General features: G+C 33.1%; 1 protein-coding gene across 2 annotated transcripts in view; it reads right to left on the minus strand.

Moving 5' to 3' along the window:
* Nucleotides 1-12,468, minus strand: part of LOC130614849 (centrosomal protein of 112 kDa-like) — a 47,474-nt gene extending 35,006 nt beyond the window's left edge. The window contains exons 1-14 of one of the 2 annotated variants that reach the window (XM_057436311.1): nucleotides 12,158-12,468; nucleotides 11,547-11,974; nucleotides 11,112-11,262; nucleotides 10,463-10,553; nucleotides 10,083-10,281; nucleotides 9,472-9,547; nucleotides 9,225-9,341; nucleotides 8,240-8,374; nucleotides 7,014-7,285; nucleotides 5,929-6,055; nucleotides 4,352-4,628; nucleotides 3,732-3,839; nucleotides 2,958-3,064; nucleotides 1,568-2,285 (exon numbers count right to left, since the gene is read on the minus strand). In XM_057436311.1, the coding sequence (XP_057292294.1) occupies nucleotides 2,277-2,285; nucleotides 2,958-3,064; nucleotides 3,732-3,839; nucleotides 4,352-4,628; nucleotides 5,929-6,055; nucleotides 7,014-7,285; nucleotides 8,240-8,374; nucleotides 9,225-9,341; nucleotides 9,472-9,547; nucleotides 10,083-10,281; nucleotides 10,463-10,553; nucleotides 11,112-11,262; nucleotides 11,547-11,974; nucleotides 12,158-12,421 (2,361 nt within the window). In that variant the 5' untranslated portion in view covers nucleotides 12,422-12,468 and the 3' untranslated portion in view covers nucleotides 1,568-2,276. Of the gene's footprint in view, nucleotides 1-1,567; nucleotides 2,286-2,957; nucleotides 3,065-3,731; nucleotides 3,840-4,351; nucleotides 4,629-5,928; nucleotides 6,056-7,013; nucleotides 7,286-8,239; nucleotides 8,375-9,224; nucleotides 9,342-9,471; nucleotides 9,548-10,082; nucleotides 10,282-10,462; nucleotides 10,554-11,111; nucleotides 11,263-11,546; nucleotides 11,975-12,157 lie in introns of those variants that run through there. The other variant, XM_057436310.1, reaches the window with a different exon arrangement.
* Nucleotides 12,469-13,886: the final 1,418 nt, after the last annotated feature.

The raw sequence follows: 13,886 nt of genomic DNA on the forward strand, positions 1-13,886 counted from the left end.
GTGAAAAAACTTTCGCAAATGAGCAAAATATAAGATTCTTTTAATTTTTTTTAATTGATTTAACGAATTTGCTTGGAAAAGAATTGGCTATGACTTCACGTGAAAAAACTTTTGCGTTTTGCTGTTTTTAAATTTCCTAAGACAAGAACTTTTGCGAAAAAGAGCCAAAAATGCAAAAAACACGAACGTTTTTGCCCCTAAAGTACACAACTGCCACCGTGTTCGTCATAGCAGCACCAGCTCAAAATTTTACCTTTCACCCACTCCGGCCACTCTATCATACTCATCAAGTATGCGTTCACAGTCGCCACACTGTTTCTTCATCGGTTCATCTTATGTTCCCTGAGAAACATAAGATCCTGTATAGTGCCATTATTCCTCTACTCCTCTAAATTGCGAACCCTATCCGATAGTTCATGAACCATATCTGACAGGCAGTCTATCGACCTATCAATCTGCTTCTCTTTCGCACTTTTTGCTTGAGAGCTGCGGCCATGAGTGGCATAGAGACCCTAATATCGACCATCAATATCAGTAAAACTGTAGCTTCAACTTATCCGAGTGCTGACTTCTCCTCGATACTAATTTATTATACATTTCTACACAGTTTTTTAAGATCCTTCATCTCGTTCTCGCAAAGCACCAGATTATTAATCTGTCGGGATCCCAGGCTACTGCAAACAGTTCGTTCTAGATTATAGCCTTCTGTGCTTTTCGCTGGTGATGGGAATTGAGCTTATCATTCAAGTTGGAAAAGCCATAACCGATTCTCTCCAAACTTTTGGTTGTAACGAACCAGTCCGGAAAATACACGAGCATCCAGGGGCCTGATTCAACAGCTATGAGGTCTTGAACTGATCCGGGGACATACTCGAGCATCGAAGGTTCAAATTCAACAAAATTGTTGTACCTGTCGTGAGGACACTGGACTGCTACTGGCGCGGACACAGCACTGTAGAGTTTTCTGATTGCATTTATGCACCAACTTTCTTTTTATTATATACACAGTTCAACTAGAAAACAACGGTCGTGGTTTAAGTAGGAGCACGTTTGCAGGCCACAGCAACCGCAAACTGTGGTGATTTAAAAGAAATAATATAAAAAATAGCATATATAAAAAAATAACCTTGAGGAATGAGAAAGATAAATCCAGTATTTACGGTTTCGTATTTCCTGATTTCGTTTTTAAAATGATTAGACAAAGACTTGGCGAACGTACAAAGATGATTAGTCCATTAAATTTAAAAAGGATCTAGTACGGAAGTGGGGAAAATCATTATTCTACACATTTCAAAAAATATTTTACCTAAAAAGTTTAAATATAAAGTTTTTTATTTATTTCTAACTATGTGTTCTCCGTATGAGTCATAGGTTCACACCCTTTGTGAAATCATAGCCCGGAAAATAACTTGTGTCTCTTTTTAATATCGAAATATATTTAATAGACGGAACATCGCTTGTTTGTTCACGAAGGGGCGTCAAATAAAAGCATTAGTGGTAATGAGGTAAAAAAACAACAATTTTTTAAAGCTCATATCTTGAGAAAAATGGGATAAAAAACAACAAGTTTTTAAAGTTAATATCTGGAGAAAAAAGTTCAATATATACAGATTAGAAAAATAAATTAAAAACTCTTTTCAGTAGACATAACATATACATCCGTAAAAATGATGAAACAGCAAAAACTCCAGAAAATTAACCGAGAAAAAAAATGCTATTTTTTACCATGAGAAACTATATATCCCTTAAAATATATAAGGGACATATAAGAATATATCCCTTGGTCCCCATGTCACAGGTTAAGAAGTTCGTTTTATCTAGCCTAACATTCTAAACTCAACGATGCTACTCTCAAATTTCGAAAAGTCCAATAATCTTCCAAAGTTGGGGTGGGGTTCCTGGTCATTTTAAAAAAAAAAACGAGCGCGAAGACGCACAATAAAACTTTTTCTATAATACCTGCAGAACAAAAATGCTTTTAAATTTTTAAAATCCAACAGCGCCTTTCAAGCGGACTTGAAGCACCTAATAAAAACCGAGCCCTACGTGAACGTTAAACACACGTGCTAGTCAGACCGGCGACCGGCAAATTTATATACCGAGTAATCAGGGTTGTCTTTTGATTTGTTTCAGAGCTCATATTTTAACGTGTTGTTAATTCTAACTTTGTACAAAGATGTGAAGAGAAAAATGAAGATAAGAAATCGACCTAGTAAAAAAATACCCGCCAGTATATATATCGTCGTGTGACCATAGCTATAACAAGTCGATACTTGCTATGGGTGCTAAAATAGAAATAAATAGAAAAATGAATTCTTATTTACAATTTATATTCCAAACATTTCGCCATTGAATTTTAGTGACAGCTTTTATCGCTATTTACAACTTCTTGGCATCAACATCAAACCGCAAATATACTTTTACCGGGCTTACTTCAATGAGCACCCTTGCTCAATAGGGCACCCAATCCCCTCCCCGCGAATAAGCAACATCTTTCAATAATAAATATTTAATGAGCGCCCTCCTTATTTTTAAAAAGGGCGGCCATTCGATAAAATAGTGCTCGGCGGGTTACCAAGGGTAGGGGACCTTTTGGCCTCTCAGATATTTTAGCTGGTTGTTTAATACTTAAGTTTTTTTTTCCCTGAAAGCACACTAATTCTGTTTAAACCCTGATGTTGCGCTATGGAGGCGTTTGTCACAGACCTCAAGTAGGACATCCGCTATGCAAAGGAAAAGTGCTCGGGGGATGGATGTGCGACCTAAGTTGTTTAATTCAGACCAATACGTTGTTGCTTATAAACAACGCGTGTTGAATGTATGGTTTATGTATAAAAAAAGGGTATAATATGCAAGGCGTGAATTTGGATCGCCTCTATCTTGGACTACATCACGTGTGCTGAAGTACGTTCGCGATTAGGAACACCATGCACACAGTTAAAATTAAAACAACGCACCTGAGACTCCAACACTTTCACAATGTCATCCAGATGAACAATTTTTCCTCGTTTCGGTTCACAACGAAAATAACGACGCCCTTCAATTTTGCCGTCTGTCGTACCGACTAAAAAAACATACTTATGAATAAGTTTTTTTAACAGTTATCTCTAACTTTTAATCATTATTATTATTATTCTTAATATTTATACAGGATAGCCACTTCAGTGTTGGAAAAATATTAATGTGGATCCGGTGTTTTTAATGCATACACGAGGTTTCACCGTTGCCTACCCAATTCTCTCACATAGCATTGGTTGACCCGTAGCTGTGAAAAAGGCATTTCCTAAGCATGCCCGTGTTGGGGACCGAACCTTGTGATTAGAAAGCAAACTCCGTAACCACTAAGCCACGCGTCATGTTTTAAATCCCTCAACTCCCATTTACAATCTTAGACTAAAAAAAATATTGACACAACAGGCCCGCACACTGAAATAATCCACGTCGGAGCCCATGAAGGCCCCGAAATTCGTGAAAAATGGCCATGCTGACGTCGGCAACAATTAGCACATTTTAAGAGTTTGGACTTAAAACCGAAGATCCTTAGTCAAAATACGCTCTAAACATTAACAAGTAAACTTTCACAAGTTCAAACACAAGTTCAAAAAGGTGAATCCAATAGAAAAATAGCCTATATAATTACTTGTGGTGGCGAACTTTAAGTTAGCTGTCCTGTCTCAATATAGTTTGGCTAGGATTGCAGATTCTCATCTAGGTAAATTTACGAGGCTTACCTTTATCATCTAGCCTGACGCCAATGTAAACATCTTTATCGTTCCCTTCAATGAAACCAATGAATTTAATCACGCCTGTATGTTCTCGTTGCGATCGACCATGTTGTGCTGAAAATGTAAATTAACATACACAATGAAAGAGTATTTCCATGAGACGAAATCGACGGAAATTGAACTAAACAAGTCCGTGCATGCGCAAATATGTATATTTCGATTTTATTGTTGACCTCAAAATTAGTTAAATAATAAAATAAAGTGAAATCATGTCTTCAAAAGGTTTGTTGCGTCGGACTTGTATACTCGTTTTTGGTTGGTCGCTCTAATTTTTACAATGACAAAAAACATGGATCAACAATCACCGTGCAACAATCAATTTATATAATAGCCTAATGTAGATCAAACTTTATCTAAATTGTCCTTAAAAACAATAAATGGAACGTTAAAGAGCAACCTCGTTCCCAGGGCAATGTCTTGCTTTTTTAATATCCGTCTCAGATATCCCAAAAGTGAAATATTGCCCTGGGAAAGAGGTTGGTTAAAAAGAGTATTGCACACGGAGAGTAAGTGACATGAAAAAGCAAAAAATAATTTTAATAACACATAAGGATGGTATTACACACCGCATTCTTGCAAAACATTTGTCAATACTCGATCACCCACTGCCACCAACTTCTTCCCAGGCCCTTCGTGACTATTTCCCCATACCAACACTCTTGGTGACATGTTTGGGTGTGGATTATACTTGGATGATATTGGTAAGCTTTTCTCTTCGCCATAGTTAAATGAATTGTTTAGCTGAATTGGTTCAGAAACCGATTGGTACTGATTTTTTTTATTCTTGTTAGCGAATATGATTTTCTTGTGACTAAGCCGAACTTTTTCTGCTGCATGCCGACCCTGGAAGGATTTACTGTGTTAAAAATCTCTATTATAATACCAGTATTCGTTTGTTATGCAAAATGGTACCGCAAGTAGCGAGACGCACGCAATAGGGTATAAAAAAACAGGTGACCTACTAGTATTAACAAAATGGTGTCTCTTTGTGTTTATATTTTTAGATATTCTTGAAATTCACCATTATATTTTAGAAAATTTTTTAGTAGTACACCGATCAGTTCAATGTTATATACGCTTAATCAAGTACACCTTTTCACAAGAAAAAAGTTGTCAAGATAATTTAGGCTGACATTTCCTTACGAACTAAAACTTTTAGGCTTAGAAATTTCTTTTGAAAAACATTGAAGTTGGATTCGGATACAGTTTTATCATCATAACAACATATTACGTAAGCTTTCACAAAACAAGTTAACCTTTGTTTACATACATAAAATGTAGTGAAGGTGGTTGATTTTATAAAGCCCTTTTGTAGAATTTAAAGTGAAATCATAGCAAATAAAAACAATTTAGCCTCAATTCTTCAAATGAAAGTAAGCACATACAGCCTCAGCAAAAATTTAAAACTTTATTTAGAAATATGCATGCATTACATTATATTTCCACCAATCATTTCCATGTAGTTAAAAGACATACAGTACAATCATGTTTCAAAAGACATACAATACAATCATGTTTTTAAAGACATGCAATACAATCATGTTTCCAAAAACATATACAATACAATCATGTTTTAAAAGACATACAGTACAATCATGTTTTTAAAGACATGCAATACAATCATGTTTCCAAAGACATACAGTACAATCATGCTTTAAAAAACATACAGTATAATCATGTTTTTAAAGACATATAATACAATCATGTTTCCAAAGACATACAGTACAATCATGTATTTAAAGACATGCAATACAATCATGTTTCAAAAGACATACAGTACAATCATGTTTTAAAAAACATGCAATACAATCATGTTTCAAAAGACATATAGTACAATCTTGTTTCAAAAGACATACATTGTAGATAGATATTGTAGATAGATAGATATTTCGCCGTTATATAAATGTTACAGGTTTTAATTTTTTTAAATATTTACAAAAATGGCTGGAGTAAAAAGAAGGCACAAGTACAATCATGTTTTAAAAGACATATAGTACAATCATGTTTTAAAAGACATATAGTACAATCATGATTTAAAAGACATACAGTACAATCATGTAATCAAAAAACATACAGTATAATCATGTAATCAAAAAACATACAATACAATCATGTAATTAAAAGACATACAATATAACCATACCTCTATAGAGCGTCTTAAGTAAGTTGGGCTTAAAGTTCTTGCGCCTTTATGAAGACTCTTGTACTGCCCATAGTTCTCTCTTTTTGCTGTAGGTGGTCTTGGCTTTAACAAGGGAGCACTTCTTGGTCTAAAGATACACAACTTTTTAAATCTCTGTTAAGAACGTGGCGCAACTAGGGCTATGATACACCTGATAACACACAGGTAAAACTGCAGTTATTTCATTTAACTGAAAGTGTTTATAAAAAAGGTCTTTCACTCGTCCAGCATAGAGCTTATTAGTTCATTGCAAGAATTTTTTAGAGTTATGCTGACATTTTCTACCCATAGGTAGTCACTTCAGTTTATAAGTAAAATAGACGAAAATAGTTTTTATAAAAATTTTTTGGAATAATTTAACGTTGGATTTCAGCTAAACTGGTGATGAAGGAGATAAGAATTCTTCAGAAATCTAACACGGATTTTGGAAGAACCGAAATATTTCGTCCAACTTTTAAGAGCATTCTAAAAAAGTTCAAGAGCAAGAATTGTGACATACACATTTCATTTTATTTTTTTTTTTATCTGGGCAGTGTATTATATACTATATATTATTATTCTTATTGAAATTATTTAACTGGAATAGCCTATTAAGTTTCTATTGGTACTGCTATCAACTAGGGTCTTGCAAAGAAGGTGTATTTAAAGATACTTCAAAGATTCCCTTCATTGAGAATTTTCAGAGGAACAAAATTCGCAAAGGGAGGTAACTTTTGCTAATTTCGTAATTTTTTTCGCGCTTTAAATTTCGCGTGTGGAGCATTGTTTTTAAAAAATATTTTTAATGTTATCAGACTTGGAAAATTTAAGTTAGTTTCGTTAACTTATCAAAATATTTTTCGTCAGCAAAGATTTCCGTAAATAGGACTTTTTACATTTTCTTTATTTCTAAAATATTTTTTACGGTACCAAAATTTTTATATCAAATCCCTTGCAAAAGTAATGTATTTTAAATCTTGCCAGTAAAATCAGTAAATTCTGTTTTTGGACAGTTTTTTCCATGCACATACATTCAGTGGTCTATCAATACACGTGTTTCAACATACCTACTAAAACTGTCGGACAAATCAAACTGTGAATCGTCTCCTTCATGGTCCAAAACACATTGACCTATACCAAGAGTATTTCGTTCCCACTCCCCTTTTTCATTCTGCATTTGTTTCTCTGCAAATCTTCTCTCACTTTCTATTTTATTGATCCTCTCCTGTTCTTTCTCATCGTGTGATTGTACCTTCTGTTGTAGGCGTTGGTTTTCTTTTTCTAACAATTCAATTTTTTTCTGCATCTCAGGAAGAACGAACATGAGGGAGTCCGCTTTCTAGAAAATGAATACTTGATGAAAAATTATTTAGTACTAAAGCACTGTTTTCACTGGAGGTTAATTAGTGCTAAGAATTTATTTCGGTCAAGTGGAGACGCTACTTTTTTACTACTTAGAGCAAGTTAGGGTCAATGCTAGATTTTAACAGCCAGCTACTTAGAACATTCACCGCAAGCAAGCCTTAGTAAACTGTTTCAAGATGACTACACAATTTTTGTTTTAAAATTGACAGATTGTTGAAGGACTACCGGTGGTCTGGTCATTTTAGTGAACTTTTGTTAAAAACACTTTAAGATAAATAAGAACACAGATATAATTCCTCCAAGCTGCAGAAAAAAAGTTTATAAAAATATATACATTGAGGACAAGCTTTGATTTATATATATTTGAAATTGAAATCTAAATTTTAAGGACTTTTAAGCCTACTAACAAAAAAAATCGACTTTCAAGATTTTAAAACAGGTGTGGTCGCTCTGCTTTACTTCGAGGAGAATCATAAAAAAGAAAAGATAAAAAAATTATTAATATCAAAAACACACAGCTGTGTTTAGATTTTTATAACTTATTCCCTCCCCTTCCCCCCTTTTTTCTATTAACTCCCATTTAAAATCACCAAAATTTAATAAGCTCAAGGGGGGGTATAAACGCTAAAAACCTGTTACAAACCTTATTTTCTATATTTAAACCTCGTTTTGAAAACAAAATGCTAAAGCTAAAAATAGGAGGCTTCTAAACACAATAAGCACAGTCCTGTAACTGATCTTGTGAAGAAGAATCAAGTTAAAACTTTGTACACATATAGAAAAATTTCTTCTGAACACAACTACACAACACCTTTTAATGCTAAGAGTCTTTGTTTATTTTAAAAAGGATTCTTAACAGAATCTAGGACATGGGAGAAGTACCTAAAATAAAATCATAATATTTTAATATGAAAGCAACTCTAAATACCTGTTTTTCTTGTTCTAAACTCTTCACTTGCTTTTTGGAGAATTTGATTTTCATCTCTCTTAGTTTCATTTCATATTTAAGGTCTTCCAATTGTCCTTTCATCTCATGGTTACAATTTGAAACTTCTTCTAGTTGCTATGAAGTCAAACATGTCACAAATATAGGTGTAATTATATAAACAGATGTCTTATCTCAACTCTAACAAGACGTATGATATACGCAAACAACCTCGCGAATAAAGTTTACAAAAAGCTGTCTATCAAATTGGAATTTTTGTTACGAAGTTAGACACGACATATTTTACTATTCAGATACGCAATAATATTTGTTACACACTAATTTTTCAAAATTGATTTGTGAGACCTTCCTGAACGGAAAATTCCTCGAACTTTTAATTTTCGATGGGTCCGTCTTGGGTGAACCGACTGACAGGAAGAAGAAAGACCACAAACCCACAAACCCCAAAATTTGAAAAATTCATTAATTCAGTTAATTCTGCCTACATTCACTTTTAAAAAGTTTGGTGGAAACACCTTTATTTACTAGTTAGTTAAACAAGTGTTTTGAACACTTGTCTTAATTTTTTTTAAAAAGAAAAAAGAAAAAAAAAGTAAAAATAGTTACCAAGATGAGATTCGAACACACGACGACTCCCGTGTCGGTGCTCAGAGAGGCAAAAATTTCCATTCTTGTAGGACACATTTGCGTTTTAATACAAGCTCACGAGCTTGTAACAAGCAAAAACGAAAAAATATATATTTCTAATTAAAAGTAGGAAATGTGGGAAGCTTGTTCAAGCAACGCTATAACATCAACAAAGCTAGAACCCGTCTTTAAAAAGAAACGAAGTTAAAAATAGTAGAAGTTCTTCCAATGGGTCTCATTCGTAAATAAAAAAATTTGGAAATCTCTCAATCATAAAAACATTACATTCTGCCTAATTTTTTACAGTTATTTTCATCATTAGTCAATTTCTTCCAAATACCTTTGAAAGTGAGATTTTTGATGTGTGCTCTTTTTCCAACATTTCTGCTGAACTGTAAAGTTGTTTCTTTAGCTCATCAATTTCTGCATTTTTTGCACTACAGCTTTCTTGGTGCAGCTGAAAGTAACATAGTAACTGGGAATATTACCATTTTACAAATTGCAGCATTAATGGTAGAAGTAATGGGACAGCAAATTAGCCTTATTGAAAGGTGTTCAAGCTCAAGAAAACAAGATTAAGTACAAACCTTCAAGCTGTCATTTACTAAAACAAGTTCAGTATTCAGCTGAATTATCTTCTCCATACGTTCATTGGCTAGTTTTCTAAACGAATGAAAATTAAACAAGGGATTTTATTCATGTCACAATGGACTTATTCAACGCTTTCCTATATAATGCCTTATTATTATTGTAACTCAGGTTATTTTGGATATGTTATTTTGGGCAAGTTTTTTTGAAGGGGTTAGTTTTGGGTGGGGTTTTTGGCATAGGTTGAATAGATTACAAACCATTTTGTTTCAATTCTATTCTCTTGCATTGAAAAAATTTTATTTTGTAAATAGACGCAACTTTTAATATTTATAATAACATTGGCTCTTTCATTTAATCAATTGTGTTTTATTGACATTAAAATTTTTTTTGATAATGTTAACGCACTTCAAACAGCGATGAATTATAGGCACACAATTTGCTGAGCAAATGCCAAAACAGTAACAATGTGCAAATTGATTTAATTTTACTAAGTATTAGTTGTTGAAAAAATAAAGCATTTTTATATATATACAGTTACTCATGGATTTGTTTGTATTTATTTGTTTATTTCATTCTCAACACAACAAAGAGGTCAACAACAACTTACTCAGAGGCAGCAAGAGCATCTTGTGCAGCATGGACAGCTTCTGTGTGTATACTTGCTTTTTCATTCGATTCTTCCATCTGCTGCTTCAACTCTGCACGTGACCTTTCATTTTCAGCCAATTGATCCTTGTGCGATTTCTTTGTTTTCTCTAGCAGAAGTTGGATGTCCAACACTTCTTGCCGTAGTCTAGTAATGACACCTGTACATATGTGGAGATGTCATAGAATTTGTATGTTGAAAGAATGAGGAAAAATAAAAACAACTCAAGATTTAAATGTAAAATTACATATTGCCATCATTTTCAAATACATTGCCAATGAAATGATTACCTCACAAACATAATATCAAGCATTTCTGATAGGAAACTAGTTTTTCCTTACCTTCATTTTCTTCTAGCATCCTTACTTTCTCCTGCAGCATTACTACTTCTCTTTCGTATTTTCGCAACACTACGTCCCTCTCATCACCATACTAGTTACGTAAAAAAAATAACTGTTTGTGTGAAATTGTGATTGTCTGATTTAGAAGGGTCCAGCTATACTCTTGGTTATCTAATCTAATCCCTTCAAATTAAATAAGTTGAGGCAAATCTTAGCATGCTAAAAACACACAATTATTGTAGGATACACAATCCTATTTTTCAAATTAGAAAAATAAATGTGGTTAGTTAAATCGTGCATCATTGCCATAATGATTCGTAAATTAGAGGATAGCCTTAGCGTCAGATTACTAAGACCAACTTCGAAGACGAACCACTACTAAGTCTTGATGTTTATTAATGTCCTTTTAACTGTGAAATATAATTATCAAATATTTTTTGCCTGTTTTAAAAGAATGTGTCAAATGCGATGCTTTGCGAATAGAGATGAATAAATTATTATCTATTATTTATCTATTATATATTATAACTACTTTGGCATGTAACTAAAACAATTGCATATAAATTCACATTAGTTTTTTTAAATTAATTATAAGGGCTGGATGTTATGTGAAAAATGGCTATATATTTATATTTAAGAGCAGACTTACAGCATTTTGAACTTCTTCTAGAGCTAATATAGCTTCTGTGTATTGTTTTTGACTTTCGGAAAGTTTTTCTTGTAAGCTACTTGTTTCCTCTTTCAATTCTGCTATTTTTTGCTGGAATTTAGATTCAACAGTGTTGCTTTCTTCTTCAGACCTAAAAAATTGAGTTCAAATTTTAATTAAACGTTTAAAGAATCTGGTCAAATTGAGGTATAAACAACAAAAAGGTTGGAGGGGAATCGTGTAATTTAGGAATGATGCAAATGTTCTGTCATCATTCTTGGTTTCAAAAGCTAATACAATCTGGAGTTCTAACTAAAACTCCCCTTCACCCGTCAAAAAGCTTATTATGGTATTGTATGGAGAAAATGCCATTAAAACCAAAGTAAAAAGCTAAAGAAAAAAATTCTTATAATAAATATTTGAAACTAAACAAACCTTGAATGTTCTTCTCCTACTCTAGTTTCTTCACCTGTGGAGCTCTCATATTTAGCTAAGTCAACTTTTAGCTGTCTATTTTCCGCATCTAAGTTCTCGATTTGGGCGAGGTATGTCTGAAATAAAACATTGTTAGACTTCAGCTGATATTCCAAGTTTGAATCGTAATTTTTGATGTTTTTCACCACTTCTGGTGACACAGCGTTATGTTTCAAGTTTGAATCGTCATTGTTGATGCTTTCCTCTTCTGGTGACACAGTGTTATCAGTGCTACCATTTTCAATTTCATGATCTCCTTTTGTGCTCACAGCTGGATTTTTGTTACTACTGTCTTTAGTTTCATTGTTTATATCTTCATCATTCTCTTGGGGAAGTTCATGTTGTGTTTCTGATTCAACGCCAGTATCAGCATTTTCATTATGTTTAGTCTAGAGAGAATCGATATTAAAGCCACACTTTTAGCTCAAAACAGCTGCATATTTTCCAATATTTTTTGTGTATGACAAATACATTTAGCATATGGTTACTTAAGTATGTAAGTAAAAGAATCTTATTTTTGTTAACATAATGGCCCAAAAGTAACACACACGTGTACAAATTGTACAACTCACTTCTTCATTATGTTTAATATCATCATTTTCATGGTTAATATTTTCATTTGTTGAAATTAATGATGCATGAAACTCTTCATCTTTCTTCATGTGATTATCATCAATCTCTTTTTCTTGAACATCATCACCATCACTGTCCGACATTGCAGATTTGTCTTCTTCTTTTTCTTTGTTTGCTCCTGGAAGAACATTACTTACACATATTGTTACGTCTTCAGCCATGTTGCTTGTAACTAAATTGTCTTCATTATCATTATCTGCCATGTTTTTTTCATTCTAGTTGTTACATTCTTATCAACTGTTAAGAAAATATGTTAAATACTTTAAGATAGGAATTAGAATTTTAAGAATGTTTTATTGCTCAAGATTGTACTTAGAATTTTTTAACAGAACTTGAAACCTTGAGCAAATTTTGAGAAAAGTTTGAATCAAAACTGTCTGTTGAGGAAGTTTTATTAACAATTTTGTTAGAAACATACTTTAAAGGGACAGTCCGTTAAAAAAATAAGTTTTATTATATCAACTAATATGTACTTATTACTAAAGAATATCTGCATCTTTTAAAACATAATATATTAATACGCTTATGCAAGTTGTTTTCTTTTTTTCAATTCCCTCGTGAAGCGTCACCTTCGGCTCCCCATTTTGTTTGAATGATTCAGCATGAATGAGAGGCTAAACACACATGTTTCCCCTGACGTAGCACAATGGTGAGAAAATCAAAACAAAACACGCTAGCCTGTTAAAGGATAGACCGAAACAAAAAATCTTATTGACTTATTTTATTTTCGTTTATTATTTTTAAAGTCAATTAATACCCCGTGTAGCATATATTCGGAAATGTAAATAATTTATCAGATTTCAAAGGTTCTGTTATTATTCGCTAAAGGCGCTCCGCTGAAGATAAAATTTAAAGATCAAAATGTAAAAGACGCCGCTTCAGCGCGACATTACGCAATTTCCCCTCGAAAGCAAACTAAATAACAATTTTGTTTCTTTTTGTGAAACAACTCTGAACGGAGGAAGGTTGAAAAACTTGCTGTTAGTATGGCAGACTGTTCGGCGTACGGTTGTAAAAACAACATTAATTCAAACAAAGATAAAAGCTTCTTTCTAATGCCTAAGAATCCTGAAGTTAGCAAAGCCTGGATTGCCGCACAGGAACGTACAGTACAGTCCAGATGTAAGCGTACGCGTACGCTCAACTTGCAAAAATAATTGCTTTCATTAAAAAAAACAATAGGATAGCGAGTTCCTTTCAAATTGCGGGAAAATAATTGCTTCGTGTTAAGAACAAAAGCATAGCAAGAAACATTGTTTAAAAACAATACTCTGCGCGAGAAAAATATAAACGCGAAGGCCATTGAATTTTTTTTTTTTTTAACAAAACGAAACTAATTATAGTAATGCAATTTTAATCTGATATATTTAAAAAACACCAGCTCTTTTAAAAAACGAAGTCAATCTAAAGATGTAAGCAAATCCGTTTTTTTATAAGAATGTTAATCTTGAAAATTATTCTTAATTTCCTCGTATTTTGCTATTGGTATTGACAAAGCCTTGAAAGTTCTTAACATTTCCTGAGTATATCATCTTCGTTCCCATTCCTTTTTATTAGGTTAAAATGTTTCAGAAAGAAATCGGATGAAACGCCAACTGTCGTTAAAGATTACTCCCAATGACAGGCCACCTCGCGAAGAAATTATCGAAAAATCGACTAAATATAAAC

This window comes from Hydractinia symbiolongicarpus, chromosome 11 (assembly GCF_029227915.1).
Source record: "Hydractinia symbiolongicarpus strain clone_291-10 chromosome 11, HSymV2.1, whole genome shotgun sequence".
Lineage (NCBI taxonomy): Eukaryota > Metazoa > Cnidaria > Hydrozoa > Anthoathecata > Hydractiniidae > Hydractinia > Hydractinia symbiolongicarpus.